Raw genomic sequence first — 22,379 nt, 5'->3', positions numbered from 1 at the left:
ATAAAACAGCATGAACTCCACTGGAGTAACTGGCAATACCTAAATGGAAAGCTGGGCAAGCAATAGGCATGTCAGGCCTAATGGGAATAAGGGGGCTCAGTAACACTCAGGATCAATGGCCATAAAGAGGGGGAAGGGTTTGCCCCACACTGAACATAGACATAAGTAAGTTCTATTGAGAGTTCAGGAGAGTGGTGGACCTGATTTGTTCCAAAGCCTTGAAGGACAGAGACTGCAATTCTGGGTTAGAGATGCTAGATAGCGTGTAATTGAATAGCCGTGTAACCACATGAAATCTGAGTGCTTACATAACTATTCAATAGCCCCCGGGGGCAGGGCCGGCAGCCAGTGCACTCCTGGCTCCACTTCCAGGCAGCCCCCTGTCACCGTACGCTGCTGCTTCTGTAACAGAGGCAGCAGCGCAGAATGGCAGGTGGGAGCCGGTCCATCAGGGGAGTCAGTTTAACAACCAACTCCCCACGCAGACCAGTTGCCTATGCACCCCACACTGCTGCCTATATACAGAAGCAGCAACTCAGGGTGGCAGCAGCCCCTGTCCATGGGTGTCCAAGCTCCCCATGGACAGAGGCTTGTCCATGGCAGCAACCTCCGTTCGTGGGAGCTCAGACCCCCCATGGACAAGGGCTGCTACCACAAACCTGCCTCTGTTCACAGCGGGCCTGAGCTGCCACAGACAGAAGCTACTTCGCGGCAGCCTCCCCTGTCCTCACCTACACTGCTGCCTCTGATAGAAAGTTAGAAAGCTTCCCCCCAGCAGCATTTTTCAGGTCTGCTTTGTCTGTTGAAATGGTTTCTCAAATAATTACATATAATTAGTGCACAATTTTACTTTTATGATAAAGTAACTTTCTAAGAAATGCATTCAAAGTGCAGCGATGTCTTTTTAACACAGTTATACTTTCGACTTTCACATTCCCTTATAAAATCCTCAGCTTGATGGAACGCAGGATAAAGAAGTACGTCTTTATGTTTGTCTTAAAACTGCTGCAAATTAATTTTATGAGATGACCTGAAGTTCTTGCATCATGTAAAGGGGTAAATAACACTTCCCTATGCACTCTCCCAACACCATTATGATTTGATAGACCTCTCAAGAAGAGATTATTAAAGGGGGTTAGATGGCCAATCCCAGTATTCCTAACCTGTACCCATACGGAAGCTGCTTCATACACCTAATCATTTTTGTTTCCCTTCTCTATATCTCTTCCAATCCTATATGTCTCTAATGAGATGGGTCAACCAGAACTGTATGCAGTTTTCAAGATGTGGCCACATACCATGCATTTGTATAGTGGCATTATGATCTTGTGTCTCTTATTATCTAACCCTCTCTCCTAACGGTGTTTGCTTGTTTGATTACTGCTTCTCATGCCCTCGCGTGATCCCTCTCCTGTCACCTATTTACAGACAAAACCCCTAAACCTCAACCTCTCCACTGAGAGGATGTTTTCAGAGAACTAGCCACAATGTCTCAAAAATTTCTTTTTTGATGATAGGAGCAATTGTAAACATAATTTTGTATGCAGGGGAATTTATGTAGCCTCTCTAATCCTCCTGAGCATTTCATAATCCCAATTACCTCCTTGGTCAGGTGGTCAGTAGTTTACTCCAACTGCTACACAAGCACAGAATTTCCATCCATAGAGCTTATATACCCAACTTTAAATGATATTGGTACTGCTGCTTCTCTCTTAGAAAACTTCAGTGGAAAAGGCTACGATAGAAGGACTGATTAACACAGCCAGGATCCAAGAGCAAAGAGAACGAAAAGTTAGACTCTCCCTTACCTTTCTTCCATTCACGAAGAAAACCAGTTGATCTGTTTTCCTTTCTGGAGCCATCTTGGCACTTGCTCAGATTCACACTAGCGATCTCAGAGCAGGCCTGCACAGCATAAGAGAATAAACAACACTGACATTGAGGCAACCAATGAGAATCAGATGTAAGAATGTTTAACTCTACTTCCACCCCCAAGTTATATGAGAATCAATCTGAAGGTGTGCCAACTGCAAATGCCCAGTGTTTCCTCAGCAGTAATGACAGAGCTGACGCCTCCTATTGCAACAGATCAATTTTAATAACCATTTAATTGCATTTCCATTCAAAAAGACATAGCCATGCTGGATACATCAAAATATCTGGCTCTCTCAGCGCATTCAGGTACTAACAGCAGTTTACATTTGAGCTCCAAGCAGCTTTTCCAACTATCTGTCACTTGTGCTTTTCATATCTGCCCTTTCCAATGACAGCTGGCCTCTATGTCAATAACTTTATAAGATACATTCCCATCAAAACAGCCAGGACTCCCCCTCTCAATATCCCTTGACACACAATTATTGGTTAGCAGAATCACTGTGAGTTTATTTCATCATTTTTCTGCTTACGGTAAAATAGTTTCCATAAGAAAGGAAATAAACATTAAAAACACAACACTGTCTGCATGCTTGTAATAGCTGGGTCTTATGCCCTAATCCAGCAGCACATTTAAGCACATGTGTGACTTGAGGCATTTAAGCAGCCACACAAAGGGCAACAGGGCTACCAAAGTTCTTAAATTCATACATTTAAATGGTTTGAGGGATCAAGGACAAGGCCATAATGTTCGTGTTTTAGCTATAAGCGCTTGGCTCTGCTAATATGTTGTAGCCTTACCTTTTGTGGATCTGGCATGTGGCATGAGATCAAAGACTATGAAGCAGTTAAAATAATCTGGGGATGAATTTGTGTTCGCCTTCCTTGTTTGTGTTTCCCCAGCTTCTCGGTTATGTAACTTATAACTTTGTTTCCTTTTTAGTCCTGGTTTCTCAGTGGCTGCTGCGGAGCATTCTATGAAGTCTCCATCATGTCATGGCAAATCTGTCCTCCTGGGCATTTCTTTACCTAATGCATTATCGTTATTTCTACATCCCTGTGATTTACCCTGTAGGCTCCAACACAGTTCCAAAATCAAAGAGGAGAAAAATGGTCATAGTGTGGTGATGAATCTTCTTTGCTCTGCTCTGCTTTCTGTAACTTTTCCTTTGTTCAGTCCCTTTCTTTATAGGTGGTCACTTCCAAGCACTTTTTTCACTAGCTTCAATTGCCTTTAATATCTTTCAAATATCCAGAATACAACCACTGGTAGTTCTGTTTTTCTACAACTGCTCTGACTTGTTCAAGCAATTTTAAAAGTGAAACCAAGAAATTGAAACCAACTACGAAGCCCAGAAGCAGCCTCTCTCTGAGTACTCTGGCAGCCACCACCAATGCATGAATTCTTTTACTAGCACTTGTTTATTAGTGTTATGCTCTCTACCTCACATACTGCATTGTAGGGGTATATCTACACTACAAAGTTAATTCGAACTAACAACCGTTAGTTCGAATTAACTTGGATAGGCGCTACACATACAAACCGCTAGTTCGAACTTAATTCGAACTAGCGGAGCGCTTAATTTGAACTAGGTAAACCTCATTCTACGAGGACTAACACCTAGTTCAAATTAAATAGTTAGAATTAAGGACTGTGTAGCCACTTAATTCGAACTAGTGGGAGGCTAGCCCTTCCCAGCTTGCCCTGGTGGCCACTCTGGGCACCACCAGGGAAACTCTTCTGCCCCCCCTCCTGTCCCCAGAGCCCTTAAAGGGTCACGGTCTGACTACAGTGTTTGTGCCAGTTGCAAGTCTGCCAGCACCCAGCCAGCAGACCCTGCACCTGGCACACCATGAGCCAGCCACCCGCTGCCACCCAGCCCTCTGCCTCTTCCCAGGACCAGGCTGGCGGCTCCCAGGAGCCTGCCTGAGGCCACAAGAGGCAGGCGCCCGCCTGGTCTAGTGCGGAGATCGTGGACCTCATTGAGGTTTGGGGGGAGGCCTCCAATGTCCATGATCTCTGCACTAGCCACAGAAACGTGGCCGTCTACAGCCACATGGCTGACAGCCTGGCCGCCAGAGGCCACATGCGGACCCGGGAGCAGGTCCACTGTAAAATAAAGGACTTGTGGCAGTCCTACTCCAGGGCATGCCAGCCAGGGGCCAACCCGGAGGCCTGCCCCCACTTTGAGGCTCTGGACCGCATCCTGGGGGCTCATGCCATCCATGCCCCCCGGGTGGTGATCGACCCCGGGGCAGAGGGACCCGTCCCGGACAAGGAGGAGGAGGACGCCAAGAGCCAGGAACCTGCAGGGAGCCTGCCCAGGACCCAGGACCACCAAGGCACCCCACAGAGCACAACACCTGTGTCGTCCGAGGCTGGGAGGGCTCCACATGTGAGTACCATCATGCTCCCCTTATGTGTACAGGGGGCGTGGTGGGAGGGGGAGCCCAGGGACCGTGCACCTGGGCCTTGCCCACCATGGAGCAGCAGCTGGGTTTCATGCAGGGGCCCTGGTCTTGCAGAGGGGGGCTGGGTTTCACCCACCTTGTCCCCAGGGAGAATTGACCGCTGCTCTTGTTTCACCACAGTCGCAGCACCTGGGACTGCAGGGCGCACCACCCTGCCTGCAACAGCCACCTGTACCCGGGCCAGCAGGCATGCCAGGAATGAGGAGGAGTACCAGTGGCAGCACCTGCAGTTCCTGGAGCACCAGCTCCGCACCCAGGACCACTGGGTCCAGGAGGACCTGCGGCTGCGGCAGCGGAGTGTGGAGGTGTTGGAGGAGCAGGGCCGTGCCCTCAGAGGCCACCTGCAGACCTTGGTCGACAGGTTCCTGCCTCCTCCTGCTCCAGCCCCTGCGGCCGTCCCTGCTCTCGCTCCTCCTCCCACCCCTGCTCCCCCTCCCGCTTCCTCCGAAACCCCCGTCCCTCCTGCCCCACCCTCCACACCCACTCCCCCCCGACACCCCTGCACCCGTAGTGCTGCGAGACGGGATAGCCAGCAGGACCCCCAAGCCTGAGCTTTCCCTTTCCTTCCTCCTCTTCTACTCCCCTCCTCCCAGGTTTCCCCTCCCCTCTCCCACCCTCACTCCTCCCTCCCGCCACCCCAGTTATGTAAAATAAAAAGAGATTTTTGTTGTTAAAACAGGTGTCTTTATTTGACATTAGGAAGGGGGGTTAAGGAGGGCAAGATGGGGAGGGTGGAAGAAGGCCCCAGTGGGTATGCAGGGAGAGTTCAGTCCTCCTCCTCCACCTGAAAGCTCTCCCACAGGGCTTCCCGGATCAGGACGGCCCCCCGCTGGGTTTCCCGGATGGCGGCAGTGCAGGGCTGAGCGTAGTGGCCAGCCATGCGCTCAGCCTCAGCCATCCAGGCTGGCAGGAGAGCCTCCCCCTTTCTCTCGCACAAATTGTGCAGCACACAACATGCTGCCACCACGGGAGGGATATTGTGCTTGGCGAGGTCGAGGCGGGTGAGGAGGCACCTAAATCGTGCTTTCAATCGTCCAAAGGCCCCCTCCACCATGATGCAGGCCCTAGTGAGCCTGGCATTGAAGGCCTGGCAGGAGGGGTTGAGGTGCCCCGTGTACGGCTTCATGAGCCAGGGCTGTAGGGGGTAGGCCGCATCCCCCACCAGGCACATGGACATGTCCAAGTCCCTGACACTGATGTGGCGGTTGGGGAAGAAGGTCCCGGCATGCAGCCTCTGGCACACAGAGAAGTTCCAGTACACCCGTGCGTCATGTGCCTTGCCGGACCAGCCCACATTAATGTCCGTGAACTGGCCCCGGTGGTCACACGCGGCCTGCAGGAGCACGGAGAAATACCCCTTGTGGTTGATGTACTGGGAGGCCTGGTGTTCCGGGGCACAGATGGGAATGTGCATCCCGTCGATGGCCCCACCGCAGTTGGGGAAGCCGAAGGCGCCGAACCCCTGGATGATGGCATCCGGGTCGGCGAGGCGGACCACCCTGTGGAACACCCTGTGGAGCATTCCACGAGGAGTAACGGTAGTTCGAACTAGGAAGCCTAGTTCGAACTACCTAGTTTGTGCCGCGTGTAGCCCCGCGGCACGGGGTTCGAACCAGCAGGGATTTAAAAATGGCGGCGCCCCGCTTATGCAAATGAAGCCCGGGAAATTCAAATCCCGGGCTTCACTTGCAATTGCGGTATGCCTACATTACCCTCCTATTTCGAAATAGGAGGGTAGTGTAGACATACCCTCTGGTATCCCAAAATAGCTATTCCGTGTCTTTGAAACAAGCCCGTTATTTTCAAATATAACTGGCTCGCTATTCCAATGTCCCTGTAAACCTTGTTCCACAAGGATTAAGGGACATTTCAGAATAGTGGTTTATTTCAAAATTTGGTGCTGTATAGACAGCGCAAAATTGCCAAATAAGCTATTTCAAAATTAACTCAAAATAAGCTATGCAGTTTGTGTAGCTTATTTTGAGCTAAGGGTGGAGTGTAGATGCATCCAAAGGATGCTGTTATACAGAATTAGATGGAACAAACTGGCCCAAGGAATCAGCACTGTTATCACAATCCAAGGACTGTCTAGCATTAAACAGTTTTAAACAATGTTTGGCATCCAGAGACATCAGCCTGTTCATCACCATGGTGAACATCATTAATCTTTTTTTAAAGATACAGAAAAGAAGGGAAAACAGATAAAGCATTTGAAATGGGGAGTATGAAATACGGCTTTCATTTAAACATACATTCCTGTCAAACCAATCTGATAGCTTTCTTTGATAGCAAGTCTTGTGGATAAGGGAGAAGAGGTGGATGTGGTATACCTAGACTTTAGAAAAGCACTTGATATGGTCTCAATGGCCTTCTTGTCGATGAACTAGGGAAATACAGCCTTGATGGGGCTACTATAAGGTGAACATAAGAACAGCCATCCTGGGCCAGACCAAAGATCTATCTAGCCTAGTATACTATCTTCTATTGGTGGCCAATGCCACATGCCCCAGAGTGAGTGAACAGAACAGGGAATCATCAAGTAATCGCTCTCCCATCACCCATTTCCAGCCTCTGACAGAGGCTAGGGACACCCTTCCTACCAGGGCCAGCTCTAGGTTTTTTGCCATCCCAAGCAAAAAAATTTTTGGCCGCTCCCCCCACTTTTTTTTTTTTTTTTTTTGTCTGGGGAGAGTCCATGCGCAAATGCAGCTTCCACGGCTTGCTGGGGCTGTGCGTGCAAATGCAGCTTGTGTGGCTTCCTGGGGGGTAGGCATTTTCATCTCCTAGGAGAGCGCCAGACACTCCCCACATGAGGACAATGGAAGGGCAGGTTCATTCACAGCAAGCTAGTTAAAGACTTCTAAAGCATGCAGCTATTCACATCACCTAGTGCTGGAGTCCTGGTCCCACTCCTCACTCTGCAAAGGGATTTTATTATTAGAAGCCTTATAGTCACTCAGACTCCAACCCCAACACATAAGCTGTCCGATTCTTGGTGTCCATGCACAAGAATCAGCCTCACTATACAATGAGACAGTTCAAAGGGATTAAGAGAACTTTTGTTTCGACTTCCCAGCTCAATTGTCAAAAACCAGACAGGCACCAGACAACAAAACCCCACTAGCTTAGGACCTATTCCATGAGCGCAGCCCTGTGCTTTCTCCTTCAGGGATGGACCAAACAGCCTCTGAAGCAGAGTGGATTGATTTAAATAGCTTTGATTTAAATCTCTAATTTTAATCATGATTTAAACCGGCAAGCAGAAAATCTAGGTTTAAATGAGCAATTAATCATTTAAATTATACTTTTAAAATATTTTCCTAAAGGATGGTTGAGTCTTATTGATTAGCAACCTTTAAAACATATTGATTTACATCTAAATATAACCTTTATACCAAATTTGGTGCTTCTACTTACTAACTAGGAGAATACACTCAGTACAGCTACCAACTAAATAAATGCCCAAATAATTGTGTAACTTACATGTATTCGGATTCTTAATTTTTACATGGTGTGTAATTGGAACACTTAAGAGACAGGTTTTACCCCATTTATTAATTGCTAAGTGGTGGCTACTTTTTAAAAACATATGATTTGCAACTACTTCTATCTGAATGGAAATTCTATTTAAAATAAACAAAACCACCATTTAGTTTTTGTATGAAATAAAACTACTTTAAATGTGAAGGACACATAACAAAAAAGTATCCAAACACATTTTGCATCTAAAATTAATTTAGTAAACAAAGGAAATATCCATGGTGAATTTAACAGATCGAATCTAGTCATCATGTTCTTCAAGATCTTAGAACGTTCTCATAAGCATTTTTTTACTGAGAGAAGAGGAAAACAAGTTTTTCTGATTCATCAACTCTCAGTTTTGCAATGGTGCATGAACTAATCATTGAATTGAACTAGCTTAATAAACCAAAGTGATAAAAACATTCTCTCTTCACCTGCAGAAGAAGCTACTGCTGATGTAAACACTGGTTCTGGGTACTTACACTAGTGAACTGGTAGAATTTCTTTAAAAGTTGACAGGAGACATGTTCTATTTAATTTTTAAATTTAATTAATACATTATTTAAATAGGTTATGATAAATTTAGGCCATAGTAATTTTTAATTTAATTTTAAAGGTAAATTATTTAAAACAAAGTCTATTTAAATGGGATCACAATTCCAATTTTAATAAAGCTCTCCTGCCCCAGACAGGAAGGGACTTGGGGACACAGGCACTGGGAACACCAGAGTTCCCCTTTCTCAGACAAAGGGAGAGGGAGAATCACCTGGGTCCCAGGCAGGGTTGAGGTTGTCAGGACACAGCACAAGGGGGCTGGGTTCCTGGGCAGATGTGTATGGGGGGGTGGAGAGGGTTCAGGGCCCAGAGAGTAGGGGACGGGCGATTGTTTAGAGAGACGGGGGGAGGAGAGAAGAGGAGACGGGGTCCCAGCAGGGTTGTAGTGGGCCAGGAGGTGGAGCTGCTGGGCAGAAGCCGAGCCAGGAAGGGGAAGAGAGTGGAGAGGTAGCGGGGGGGGCGCGGGACAGTGGGCAGAGGCACACAGGTGGGGGGTGGGGGGACAGCTGGACAAGGGGGTTTCACAGGCAGGGGAGTTGCGAGGGAGAGAACACAGGCAGTGGGGGGCTGAGGGAGGGGGAGTTGTGGGGAGGGTGCATGAGAGGTGGGGCCGCACTCACGAAGGCAAAGAAGAGGCCGCCGGGCTCAGTCTTTCCAGCTGTGGCCATCCCATGCGCCCTCCAGGAAGCACCGCAGAAAGGGCAGCACCACGGGGCTGCCCATGCAGAGCTCCCAGTGCCCTGGGGCCAGGTGCAGGCTCCGAGCAGCAAGGCTCAGGGCTCCTAGCTCAGGGCAGCCTCCATAGGACTCCCCACTCAGGAGATGGGGCCCCGTCGTGGCTGAGCCCCAGTGCCCGCCAAGCCCTTGAACTCCACTCCAGACTAGTGAGTTGGCTGCCAGGAGCAACCACCATGGACATGGCCTGCCCTACCAAGCTCAGCATCACCAGCTGCAACCTCCCTGTGCTGGGGCCAGGTGCCCCGCCCTCCCAGCACCCTGCCCTGCCCTCCCCTCCCCCAGGACAGGCGCAGGCTCCGAGCAGCTGGGCGCAGGGCTCCCAGCTCAGGGCAGCCTCCATGGGGCTCCCCACTCAGGGGATGGGACCCCAGCACAGCGGAGCCCCAGCACCCACCGAGCCCCTGAACTCTGCTCTAGCACCAGCACCCATGGGGCTCCCAGCTCGGGGTGGCCTCCACGGTGCTCGCCTCCTGCTCCTCCTCAGGCCGGAATGCCACCCCTGGTAATGTGCTGCCCCAAGCACCCGCTTGTTTTGCTGGTGCCTAGAGCCGGCCTTGATTCCTACCCATACTTGGGTAATAGCCATTCATGGACCTAACCTCCATGAATTTATCTAGTTCTATCTTGAACCCTGTTAAAGTCCTGGTCTTCACAACCTCCTCTGGCAAGGAGTTCCATAGGCCAACTGTGTGAAGAAAAACTTCCTGTGTTTGTTTTAAACCTGCTATCTATTAATTTAATTTGGTGACCCCTAGTTCTTAGGTTATAGGAACAAGTAAATAACCTCCTTATCCACTTTTTCCACACCCGTCATGATTTTATAGATTTCTATCATACCCCCCTTCATCTTCTCTTTTCTAAGCTGAAAAGTCCCAGACTTTTTAATCTCTCTTCATATGGTACCCGTTCCAAAACCCCTACTCATTTTTGTTACTCTTTTCTGAACATTTTCCAATGCCAATATATCTTTTTTGAGATTAGGCAACTACATCTTTACACAGTATTCAAGATGTGGGTATACCATGGTTTATATAGAGGCAATAAGATGTTTTCTGTCTTATTCTCTATCCCTTTTTTAATGATTCCTAACATTCTGTATGCCTTTTTGACCACTGCTGCACATTGAATATTTTCAAAGAGCTATCCACAATGATTCCAAGATCTTTCTCTTGAGCAGTTACAGCTAAATTAGTCCCCATCATATTGTATGTATAGTTGGGATTATTTTTTCCAATGCACAATACTTTGCATTTATCAACATTACATTTCATTTGCCATTTTGTTGCCCAATCACTTAGTTTGGTGAGTTATTTTTGACGTTCTTCCCAGTCTGCTTTGGTCTTAACTATCTTGAACAGTTTAGTATCGTCTGCAAATTTTGCCAACTCACTGTTTACCCCTTTCTCCAGATCATTTTTAAATAGGTTAAATAGGATTGGTCCTAGTATAGACCCTTGAGGGACACCAATAGTTACCTCTCTCCATTCTGAAAACTAATCATTTATTCCTACCCTTTGTTTCCTGTTTTTTTAACGAGTTACTAATGTATTAAAGGACTTTCCCTATCATCCCATGATGAGAGCCTTTAGTGAGGGACCTTGTCAAAGGCTTTCTAGAAATCTAACTATATTATATCTACTGGATCCCCCTTGTCCACATGTTTATGTATCCCCTCATAGAACTCTAGTAGATTAGCAAGACACGATTTCCCTTTACAGAAGCCATGTTGACTTTTGCCCAACAAATTATGTTCTTCTATGTGTCTGACAATTTTATTCTTTACTATTGTTTCAACTAATTCGCCCAGTACTGATGTTAGACTTACCAGTCTGTAATTTCCGGGATCGCCTCTAGAGCCCTTTTTAAATATTGGCATTACATTAGCTATCTTCCAGTCATTGGGTACAGAAGCTTATTTAAAGGATAGGTTACAAACCATAGTTAATAGATCCGCAATTTCTTTCAGAACTCTTGAGTGAATGCCATCTGGTCCCGGTGACTTCTTACTGTTAAGTTTATCAATTAATTCCAAAACCTCCTCTAATGACACTTCAATCTGTGACAAGTTCTCCTACAAAGGACGGGTCAGGTTTGGGAATCTCCCTAAAATCCTCAGCTGTGAAGACTGAAGCAAAGAATTCATTTAGTTTCTCCGGGGAGGTGAGCCTCAAGACCCCAGGTCGGGTGGGTAAGAGGGGAGATGAGGGCCCCTGTGGTCCCTGCCCTGTTCAGCAGTATAGAAGGAGTGAAAGGGGGAGAGGAAGCAGCCCAGGGCACAACCAGGAGTGGTTGGTGGGCTGCCGCATTTCAGCTAGGCGCCCCGTCAGCCGGGCCAGATCGCGGAGGATCCAAGTCCTTAGAGCCCTGGGCTGGGGCCCGTGAGTGAGGGCAGGCCCGGGCCCCCCTCTCCCTCTCCAACCCAGAGAGCATCGGGCGCTTCTGCCTGAGCTTAGAACGCGTCTAGCGTCGTGCACCATACATGAGTTGCACCTGGAGGTGGGGGTGGGACCCAGTTGGGCCAGAAGAGGGATCACCCCAAGGGGACGGGGCTGGGGCCCCGGACCCGGACACGGTCACAGAAGTGTTATGAGTTAAACACTGGAATAAATTGCCTAGGAAGGTTGTGGCATCTCCACCACTGGAGATATTTAAGAGCAGGTTGGATAGACATCTATCAGGAATGATCTAGATGGTACTTGGTCCTGCCGTGAGGGCAGGGGACTGCACTTGATGACCTCTCAAGATCCCTTCTAGTTCTAGTATTCTGTGTTTCTATGAGTCTATATTTAGGGCATTGCTTTTAGCTATTTCTTGGGCTACATCTATATTGTAGCCTTCTTGCAGAAAAGCAAACGCAAATGTAGCGTGGTATGGAATATAGCCATGCTTTATTTGCATAAGTAATGAACAGCTGTTTTTGCGCCAGAGGCCTTTGCGCAAAAACAAGCAGTGTAGATGGCTCCTTTTTGCGCAAAAACCACCTCTTACACGAGAGCCATTCTTCCTCATTTTTTTATATGATTTTCATTTGCATATGCTTTTCCGCAAGAAGGCTACAGTACAGACATAGCCTTGCAGGTCACAGGCTTTTAGCAGTATTGCAATATATGCAGTCTTGGACAACTAAATCAGTGTTTAATAAACAGAAAAAAAATGACAGAGATATGGAAGAGACAAGTTAAGATAAGCAGGGAGAAGGACACATTTTGAGGAGAGGGTGGAAGAGAGAAAATCTCACATCTGAGGTGGTGTTTGGGATTCACCAGAGCTGATGGAGCTAGTGATGGTCTGGACTGGTTCAGTCATGACATCTCTCATGATCAAGACAATGAAGGCCTAGAGTCTAAGGAGACTGCGGTGAAGCTCACTCCAGTAGCCAGTTGTTCTCATACAGTCCCTTTCTTTGAGGATCCCCCAAAGGAGTAAAATGTGGGAAAGCCCAGCCCTTCATTGTTTTGCCCACCAGTTATTCTTAACTTCTCACACCCCAGTTTTGGTTCATTGCTTTCTGGTCCTCCACTCCTTTTGTCTGCATATCACATCCTTAACGCAGTGCTTGAGTTATATCAATAGGGCTCTTTGCCTGTACTTTATTCAGTCTGCCTCACTTTTGTAATGCTTGTATCAACATTTGTTGTGCTAGGCTATTGAGACATCCATGCACATGTCACTCACTTCTTACAGTTCAGCTCACAATGAGGATAAACTTATAGGTCCAATTAATACAACAGGCCCAACCCTCAAAGGGTTTAGGCACCCATCTCGCACTGACTGCAAGTCAGCTGCAGTCTGTGGGAATTAGGTGCCAAAATATCTTTGAGAAGCTTGGCTTCAAGTGGTTTGCCAAAGGCCACACATGGATCCTGTGACAAGAAGAAGAACTGGACCAAGAATCCTAAGTCCTATATTGGTGCTTTACCCACACAACTGTCCCCCTCTAACAACAGCAGAAGACAATCCTGTGGTATAAAAACCCCACCTGTTCAACCTCAGGCTAGAAGAGAAGTGTGAGTGTGTCAGAAGCAATCACACTGTTTTTGTAGGGCACTGAAAATGTAAGAAGTTTCTGACTAGTAAAAAGGGGGTTTTGTCAATTCATAACTCAGAAGTGAATTGGTTTTACCAGTTCACATCCCCCACATGCTCACAACACCCTACGTCGCTAGTGCAGAGGGGAGTTTGAAATAAACTTAGTTTAAATCCCAAAAAGTTATGGAAGATTTTCTGCAGTCAGACTGGTTAATCCTGTGGATCTAGCAAGTGCAGCCAATTCTTTATGTGATTACTAGTCCCAATTATATGTATAGTGTGGTTAGAGCATGCACTTACCAGCAAAGAGCCCTCCTTGTGATAGGATGAGGAGCTTCAGGGCTCCCTTGGGTCTGGTTCTGCAATGGCCTGCCGCCCTCAGTGACTTAGCCTTCCAGCTGGATTAGCTCTCAGTCTACACCCCTTCTACGGTTAGCAGAAAACAAAGTAAATATCAACTCAAACTAGCCACCAGCCTTTGAAGTCCATAATATAAGCACACGTCCCTCATACAGGCTGAAAGCCAGGCAAGAGTTACTTGTGTTAGAGCAGGGAGAGCCTGCCTTTTCAAGCCTGGTTTCATCCAGATTTGACCCTTATCAAGGCAGCCTTTTTATCTGGCCTGCTGGACTCTGATTGGCCTTTGCCTGCTGCTGGTCTTTCTAGGTGCTAGCGGATCAGCTCTCACTGGTTATGGCTGCAGCTGATTATGAGAGGCCTCTCTTGGCATCCCTTGCTCACCTTGCTGCTCTTCCCTTTGTAGCTTTTTATGTTTATTTAAAGTAAACTGAGTTGTATTACAGCATCCAGTGGGTCAGATCTGGAAGCTACCATCTCAAGTTCAATAGTTACCTCTGCTTGTTTTAGAGCTCATAGGAACACATGAAGCCATGGACACATAACACAGATGATCGCCAAGAACAAAGTCTTCTATCTTTTCTCGATTTTATTAAAGTAAGTTACCAACAAAGTTATGGCTGTCACAGCATATACAAATCCTACATATATCCATGAACCAATTTTAGCTACAGACACACCCACATCCTCTTAGATATTGTTAGGGCCAAGTGAATTGATCAGCAGAGGAATGGTTTCTGTTGGAGTTTTCTGGTAGGAAGCTCAATTTTCCCTACTGAGGGCACCCCCACTTTATAATGTGCAGTGGGGCCGACAGTGGGCAAGATATGGGAGCACAGTTCCACACGTCAAAGTGGAAGGGGCAGGGTTGGGGCTAGCTTCCCCCAGCCAGCCCTCGGCACTGCCTGGAGCATGCCAGCTGGTATGATTTAGCAGTAGCAGCTGGGAGCCCGGGGCCCTTTTGAATCACCAGGATCTTGGGCAGTTGCCCCTTTGCCCACCCATCCCCCATTGGTGGGCCTCATAAAGTGTTTCTGCCCACACCTACATTCTGCACATTTACATGAACGTGTCAACCCTCTTTTTCCTTATTGTCTGATGTCCCCTAGAAACCTGACGTACCACAATTACTATAGGTTGTGTCTAGTGTCCTGTTGTTCTCACTAGCATTGATACACAATCTGTATCCCATGGTTAAGACATATGTTAGAGATAGATGTGCCCCTAAAGCATTTTTTGCGATTTAAAAGTAAATCTTCTGCATAATTTTTTATCAATAATACCCCTTGGTATCTCTTTTCACATAATCTTATTCTTTGGTTACTTGCTTATATTAGCATTTCTTATCTCAAGGACTAAAATAGCTAAGCTAAAACCATGCAGGCCTCAGCCATCCTTACTTAGATATTTGCTGCATAATTACTCCTCCTAAATACAGATCACTCTTGCACTTCAATAATCCTACAACTTAACTCTATTTAACAGACAATAATTACATATGACATGACATGTTATGTAATAACATCACACTCAAATCATTGGCTACACCTTCCAACAATAATGCCTGCTTCAATTGGGAGGTGCCAAAGTGATGGGACTTCTTGCAGGTGGCAGCAAATGCCTGGTAGACCTCATCACGAGCCAGAGAAGGACCCCAAGACTCAGCAGGCTCCCACACTCCTCATCAACATCCCCTCCTTCTCTGTCCAGGACCACATGTAGGACTGGCAGGCCAGCACCCACCCAGTGGTCCCAAACCAAGACATAACTGTAGTTGCATCATTTTATTGAATTACCACAACCAACTGTAAAACCTTTTCCAGAAGCTATACAACTTATCAGCAAATTAGCATATTGCCCCGGGGTCTATGCTTTTGTTGGCCAACAAATGGGCTGACAAAGAGAGAGGGGGAGGAAAGGTCCGGTTTGGAACAGGACATTTGTACAAGATTAATGGTTCTCCAAAGTTATAGCTGTTTTCTAATTCTTTCAAACTCACAGACTTTCACAATGACTCTCCCCTCACTCCCCCTCACTGCTCCACACGGGAATCATGCAGAAGGGTAAGTTCAGTTTAATATCAGGGTTGGTTACATACAGGAAGGAGAAAAGGAACCTTTGCTTCTTCAAGGAATGTGACACAGTCACAGCACAAGTATTTTCAAGCATTCTTGTGCCCTGGTGTCCGGAGTCTCCCTGCTCAGAGCCATTCCACGCAATCTGGGGGCAATGGGGTGGGTGGATCCACTCCAGTGGCTGCACAAACACAATGCTGTGTCCCTTGGCAGTAGATAAGTGAGGATCTTGTGGTCTTGATCAAAGAATTCATAGAACAAAGTACAGTTGTCATGTGACTTTCTTTTCCTGCTCCTTTCTCTGCTTTTCACTGGATGAAGGGGCCAGATAGCCTGACACTGCAGGAGCTGGTTTAGGGTTGGGTGGGCAATTGAAATGGTTAGCTTTTCCTGCTTCATGCAGGCTCTGTCTGCTGATTCATAATATAGGCTGATACTATTCAAATTGCCTGCCAGTCCAATAAGCATGTGTCAGAAATTTTTTGATGCAGCACAAATGTCAGTTGGTTCTTAATGTTCAACAGCAGCACAAATGTACTTGGTCCACCTTCATAGGTCAGCAAATCCTTCCATTCAGTGATATATGAAAGAGTGGCAAGTAGCACAAACATCCCTCTGGCATAGATTGTTAGATCCACATCACAGGACTGGAATTCCACTTCCCTGTTCCAACTGGAACTTTCAAAACTGTGATGTTCTCCCACTGATGGCCAGCCTTGAAAGACCACACTGAGAATCCTCAATCTTATACCTGAAATAAGTGCACCCCACTCCAATCACACACTTTAAGGGTCATATTTTTTTAAAAAAAATCTCAAACATTACTTCATGCTACCTACCATTTTCAGAAGTTCTTCTTTCTCGGGGTAGCAAAAGTTGTCCAAGGATCAAGGATAAAGAAGCAATGAAACATTCTTGAAATGCTGAGAAGTATCAATATTGTGGCCTCCAACAGCAAAGTTAGGCTATGATAGGGCAGATTTCTTACCCCGTTTCCAAGAAAAGATAAAATACAAGGCTTCTCTTGTGACTGAATTGGCAGGAGTGGCAGCCAAGGAGAGCAGGAGAAGAGAGAGGATGACACCGGTGGATCTGCAGATTGGGATCAATAGAAGAATCTAGGAGAAGTGTGAGGGAACAGGCTATCAAGTGGGAAGAATGAGCTGTGTGGTAGGAGGAATGTTTTTTTCTGAAGGAGAAGACATGAATGATCTGGCTTCTGGAGCAGAATGTATGGTTAGGTGATCGGGAGCTTGTCAATAGGGAGAATGCCGCGTTATAATCCCTGTTACAAGTAGTAGTACGACAGATTTGGGACCCACCTGCTGCAACAACCATTGCCAATATCCAGGAACTGGCACCTCTAGCTACTTCCTCCTGCATCTGCAGCCCAACATGATTCTGAGGTGGAGGACCCAACCTCCTCCTCCTGAAATGGGAGAGCAGCTCCAGTGCTCCAGGCACAACACCCTGCACTGGGACCCAAAACCCCAAGTGGGAAGAGTCCTGTAAGTCTGCAGGGGGGGAATCATGAACCCCAAACTGCCTGAAGCCAGCATGTGTCTGGCCCCCAAATTCCATGCAGCAGGCCTCCCCATTTGTCCCAAAGAATGTTTTCTGCAGTCATTTCCCCCTGGTCTAGGGGAGGAGATGATCAAGGCTAAGGAGGTGGGGTCGAAGGCAGTAAAGTTTTAATTTTCTTTTTGGTGTCTGATCCGTTCTGGTTTCATTCACGGTATTTGGGGTTTTTTTTAAGAAAACATCAAGAGTTACTACATGTCGTAGTTTCAAGGGTAGTCTCATTTGGCAAGGTCCATTTCTTTTCCCTTTGTTTTTTGGGCTGTACCAATCATTGCCTTGAGTCGTGTAACACTCCACGGCAGAGAATTGCACAGCCCACCACTCCCAGTCTTCTGTCGAGATATGTATGAGTATAAATATGACAGAGACATGCTGAAAGTGCAACGTGTACAGAAACAGATAACTTTATTAACTGTGGAGGGCTCCACCCTATATCCACAGATCCCCATATTCATAGAACCACCACTGCTTGGAACTATAAAGTTATTCATGTTAACAGGTGGTAAGTGCCCTGATCCCCATACACACAAACATGGTCACCAGAAATCAGTTATAAAAACCTCTCCTATCCCCTTCAACCATTATTCTCAAGGTCCTTCAATTCCCCTTTAAACTGTGGCCTAGCTAACAGCTGCGAAGATTAACACTAGACAAAAGAACAATAGGCGCATTTCAACTGAGCAGACATCCTGTGCAAAACCATCACAAACCAGAGGGTGTCATACTTGTAGAGGTGGCCTGCTCTAATTATCCTTAATGGGTCATTACTTAAATGGCCAGCTAATAACCATAGTCAGGAGGGGAACAGAACTGTGTGTTCTAATACAAGTGCATGGGGAGGGTCCCACTTGTTTTTTTATGACCTTCGTGGCATCTGTTGTGCTTTGTTTGGGACTAGACTGAGGTCAGCCCCTGCCTGCTCCCTGTTCCAAAACATAGGCACAAATTGCATCTTTGATTTCCCTGGCCTGCTATACTCCAGCACCAGTACAAATATTCACTGAATCAGACTGTCTGTAAAGGGGTTTGCAAGCCAGATCTATCCTCTGCCCAATCTGTCCTGAAATACTCGCCTTCTATCTCACAAGTGTTATGAAGGGCACAGCATAATAATGTGCATGGCATTGGTCTCATTGGCATCCAACTGGGTGTGTGTGCCTCACCTATGAGTCTCCAGTTGTCCACAGGCACACTCTACTACCATCATCCAGTTGCTTAGTTTGGAGTTTAATTCCCATTTGTTGGGTTCTTGATGTCAGGATAAGATTTCTTTAGCCATGGTAGGAGTGGATATACAGAGTCCTCCAGAATAACTGTCAGCACACAGACATCATAGTGGGGAATAATATTGCTTCCTCCCCATCAACTACAGTCCCAATCTCCTCAGCCCCATACTGTCATGAACCTCTCCTGAGTGCCTCTCTGTAGTCCACTAAGCTTTCATAAAATCATAGAACACTAGAACTGGAAGGGATCTCATGAGGTCATCAAGTCCAATCCCCTGCCACGGGGGTATGAGTGGGAAAGGTGTGGAGTCTCGGCATGAGGATTGAAGGGATACTTACTTGCTTTTATGCTGCATGTAACATACCTCTCGCTGATCCCATGAGCTAGGAAGCATTTGCAGGGGAAACCTGCAGGAAATGTTTCCAGGGGAAAGAAAATGGCAGTACATGGAGCCATTTTTGGTTCTTGGTTTCCTGCACGTACAGTATTGGGAAGGGAAAGGGCGGTGCATGGAGCCATTTTGTTTCCTGCATGCCAGATCCGGCACAGAGGCTCAGGGCTTCCCCGCGCCGGAAACCAGCGCTGGTGTTCCAATCTTGGGGGGGACAATGTAAGGCTATAGCACCAGCACTGGCTCCCTGCTGGGGGGCAGAGGGAGGGCTGAGTTGGGGCTCCAGAAGAGCCATATCTGGCTTTCTAGTGAGCCGTATTTGGCTTCTGAGCCATATGTTGCCAACCCCTGATCTAGACCATCCTGGATAGATGTCTATCCAACTTGCTCTTAAATATCTCCATTGATGGAGTTTCCACAACCTCCCTAGGCAATTTATTCCAGTATTTAACCACCCTGACAGTTATGACGTTTTTCTTTCTTTCCAACCTAAACCTCCCTTGCTGAAATTGCTTCTTGTCCTATCATCGGAGGCCAAGGAGAACAATTTTTCTCCCTTCTCCTTATAGCACCCTTTTAAATACTTGAAAACTGCTATCATATCCTCTCTCAGTCTTCTCTTTTCTAAACTAAACAAGCCCAGTTCTTTCAGTCTTCTCTCATAGGTCATGTTTTCTAGATCTTTAATCATTTTTGTTTTCTTCTCTGGACCTTCTCCAATTTTTCCACATCTTTCTTGAAGAATAAGTGAGTAGTAATTTTTACAATTGACATATTGATTCTTTTTGGTTCAGTTTATTTCTGACTCCTATCTGAACTGGATCCTTCAGGTGAATCATAGGCAGCAAACATATGGTGAAGCATTTCAATTGTTTTCACAGAAGAGTTTATGTCCCGTAAACCACTTCTGATCACCAAAGATTAAGCAAAAATTATTGTGTAAAAGAGCAAATCAGAACAAATTAGCTAATGGACAGAACATCTCTATTAGCATGTCTTTCTAATGGTCTATAACCATGGTGTCCAACCAGTTCTGAAGATACAGCGAACTAGCCACACTCAACCAGCCAAATAGCCACGTGTGGCTAGTGGCTAGCGTGTTGGATACCACGGGTCTGTAATGATTGTGTTATTGGTAGACAGCTGCTATCAAAGCCCATCTCTGAAACCCAGCTGCTGCTAACAATGGAACATCTACAACAGGAGGGGTTCTCCCATTGTGTAGTAATGCACCTCACTGGGAGGCAGCAGTTTAGTTTACAGAAGAATACTTCCATCCACCGAGCACTGTCTTTACCAGGTTCCACATTGCTCAGTGACTTGAATTTTTCAAACCCCTGAGTGGTGTAGCTGGTCAACCTAACTTTTTAGTGTAAACCAGACCTTAGATTCATGCTTCATGTGATAAGGGGGTCATATTCTATTTGCATTTCAACAGAGACTGGATCCCATCTCAAGAAAGCTGCCAATAATTAGAGGAGTGATATAATATCTATGCAGTATTAGTTAATAAATAATTTACTGCCTTAAAAGTTGCCGGCCTATCTCTGCAAGCTCTTCCCCAGTCCTGTGGGAATCAGATATGGAGCATTTTGGCATCTACTTGAGTTTTTACATTTTACACCAAGGCAGGAAAGCACATGTAGCTTTTTATGCTAACCAACAAGGCTTTCACTGACTCCAACCCATATATTATTGTGCTGCCAGACTTTTTGATCACACTGACCCACATTCAGATCTAGTTCTGATGCCTGTGCAATGCCTCATTTTTTATTTTTCTAGTCAAAGGATCCAAACATCACTTTATCTGCTACCGCATAAAGCTTTAGTGTGGGAAATGGAGGCCTTGTAAACATGGAACAAATACAGAGCAAATACATTTTGCTATTAAATCCTTGCAGCTTTTCTGGTCACCATGTATCTGTCTCCCAGAGCTTGTCTTCAGCATCTTCCTCTGTTATCTTAATACGGTTTATGCATAAAAATGCATAGTTAGTATGTTTTTAAAGTTCAGGACAAGCAGAATTGATGATTGCACAAACTTTTCTTTGCAAACAGGCAAAAGAGGAAAATACAGCTAGTGTTGCCAGGTGTCCAGTATTGACCCGGTATTCGGTATTTTTGCCTCCTGTCCAGTAAAAAAATTCAGAAAATATCAGACACCTAAAATGTCTGGTATTTTCTGATTTTTTTTTCCCTGTCAGGAGAGGAGGTGAAAATACTAGACACCTGGCAACCCTCCATACACTTGGCAACCCTATACACACTCAGAAACCGGGCCCAGCCCCCGCACCTCCCTCGGGCCCCTGGCCCCCACTTCCAGGGCCCTCGCCCTCCCACCCCCACTTACCTGGTTCCACAGGGAAGCTGCCTTCTGGCTCCGATCAAGAAAACAAGATGGCCGCCAGTGAAAAACCTAAAGACTTTTCTTAAAGGGGCCATGCTGTTTTATCTTTTTTTTTTTTTTTTGCTCAACAATTTTGGTCTCCCCCCTTTTTTTTTCCTCAACAGAATTATTTCCCTGGTGGGGGGAGGGGGAAAGTGTTCGGTATTTTTGGTTAAATCATCTGGCAACCCTAAATACAGCAGGATTGATCCAGAATATCAAACCCGAAAGCCTTTCAATCCCATGAGAGTTAGGATTTGAATCCTTGCATCTAAATCTACCTTTATTGTTTTGGTTCAGGTTAGATCTGAATTAGCAAAGTGCCTATATTCCATATCTAGTTTGTCTGCAACTAACATTACTTCAAGATTATTATATGATAAGGTGCTCAGATCCATAGTAGGTACAAAATAAAATTCTCAGAAGACAAAATTCACTGGGAGACCCATAGGAGGAATGACCTTCTGTTTCATCAACTTAAATGGATCAAAATTAAGTAATAAAAAACAGGCTAGTCTATTTTCCCTGATTAAGCTGAGGGATAGGAAGAATGTAAACAAACATCATAAATCATTAAGATAAAATTCATTTTAAAAACCAAATGTATTTTCTGAAATGAGAATATCCACACAGAGACTTACACTGAACGATTACATAAATAGCTATTCTGGAAAAGCTATTTTGGTACATATCCAGATACAGAAAAGTCCAAAAACTCTTACTAGCATGTCTGTGTGTCCCAGCTGTACCGCATCATGTAGTGATGGAAAGCTGCAATTAGAATAGCCACTCCATTTCACAGCTTATACAATTAGATTGATGATCATGCCAGTCTCAGCTATGATAAGGAATCAGCACTTCTCTGTTACAAAAGGCAAATTAGCATGAGCTTTGAAGTTACAGGAGGGAGGATGACTCAGCAGTGAATTTATGAGAAACTGAAACTCAAGTCAGTTGGGAGGAGGAGCAAGCTGGGAAAGGGAAGATCAACATGTCTATCATTGGGGGAGAGAAACAGAGCACAAGAGTCTTTTCTGAGTTGAGCAATTGCAAGTAAGGTCAAGGTTCCAGATGTGTGGTGACTGAGATGATGAATCTTGTCCTTGTTTTTCTTTTAGGAGGAAGGGTCAGGCAAGCCAAGGGTTTGTGCAACTGCGCACTCCTCTTCTCAGCC

General features: G+C 46.1%; 1 protein-coding gene across 4 annotated transcripts in view; it reads right to left on the bottom strand.

The window, feature by feature from the left end:
* Positions 1–22,119, bottom strand: part of XDH (xanthine dehydrogenase) — a 94,662-nt gene extending 72,543 nt beyond the window's left edge. The window contains exons 1-3 of one of the 4 annotated variants that reach the window (XM_075925324.2): positions 21,928–22,119; positions 13,489–13,614; positions 1,809–1,905 (exon numbers count right to left, since the gene is read on the bottom strand). In XM_075925324.2, the coding sequence (XP_075781439.2) occupies positions 1,809–1,862 (54 nt within the window). In that variant the 5' untranslated portion in view covers positions 1,863–1,905; positions 13,489–13,614; positions 21,928–22,119. Of the gene's footprint in view, positions 1–1,808; positions 1,906–2,673; positions 4,743–13,488; positions 13,615–21,169; positions 21,896–21,927 lie in introns of those variants that run through there. The other 3 variants (XM_075925325.2, XM_075925326.2, XM_075925327.2) reach the window with 3 other exon arrangements.
* Positions 22,120–22,379: the final 260 nt, after the last annotated feature.

This window comes from Pelodiscus sinensis, chromosome 3 (genome assembly GCF_052426305.1).
Source record: "Pelodiscus sinensis isolate ZL-2025 chromosome 3, ASM5242630v1, whole genome shotgun sequence".
Lineage (NCBI taxonomy): Eukaryota > Metazoa > Chordata > Testudines > Trionychidae > Pelodiscus > Pelodiscus sinensis.
This window is presented reverse-complemented; position numbering and strand designations above follow the sequence as displayed.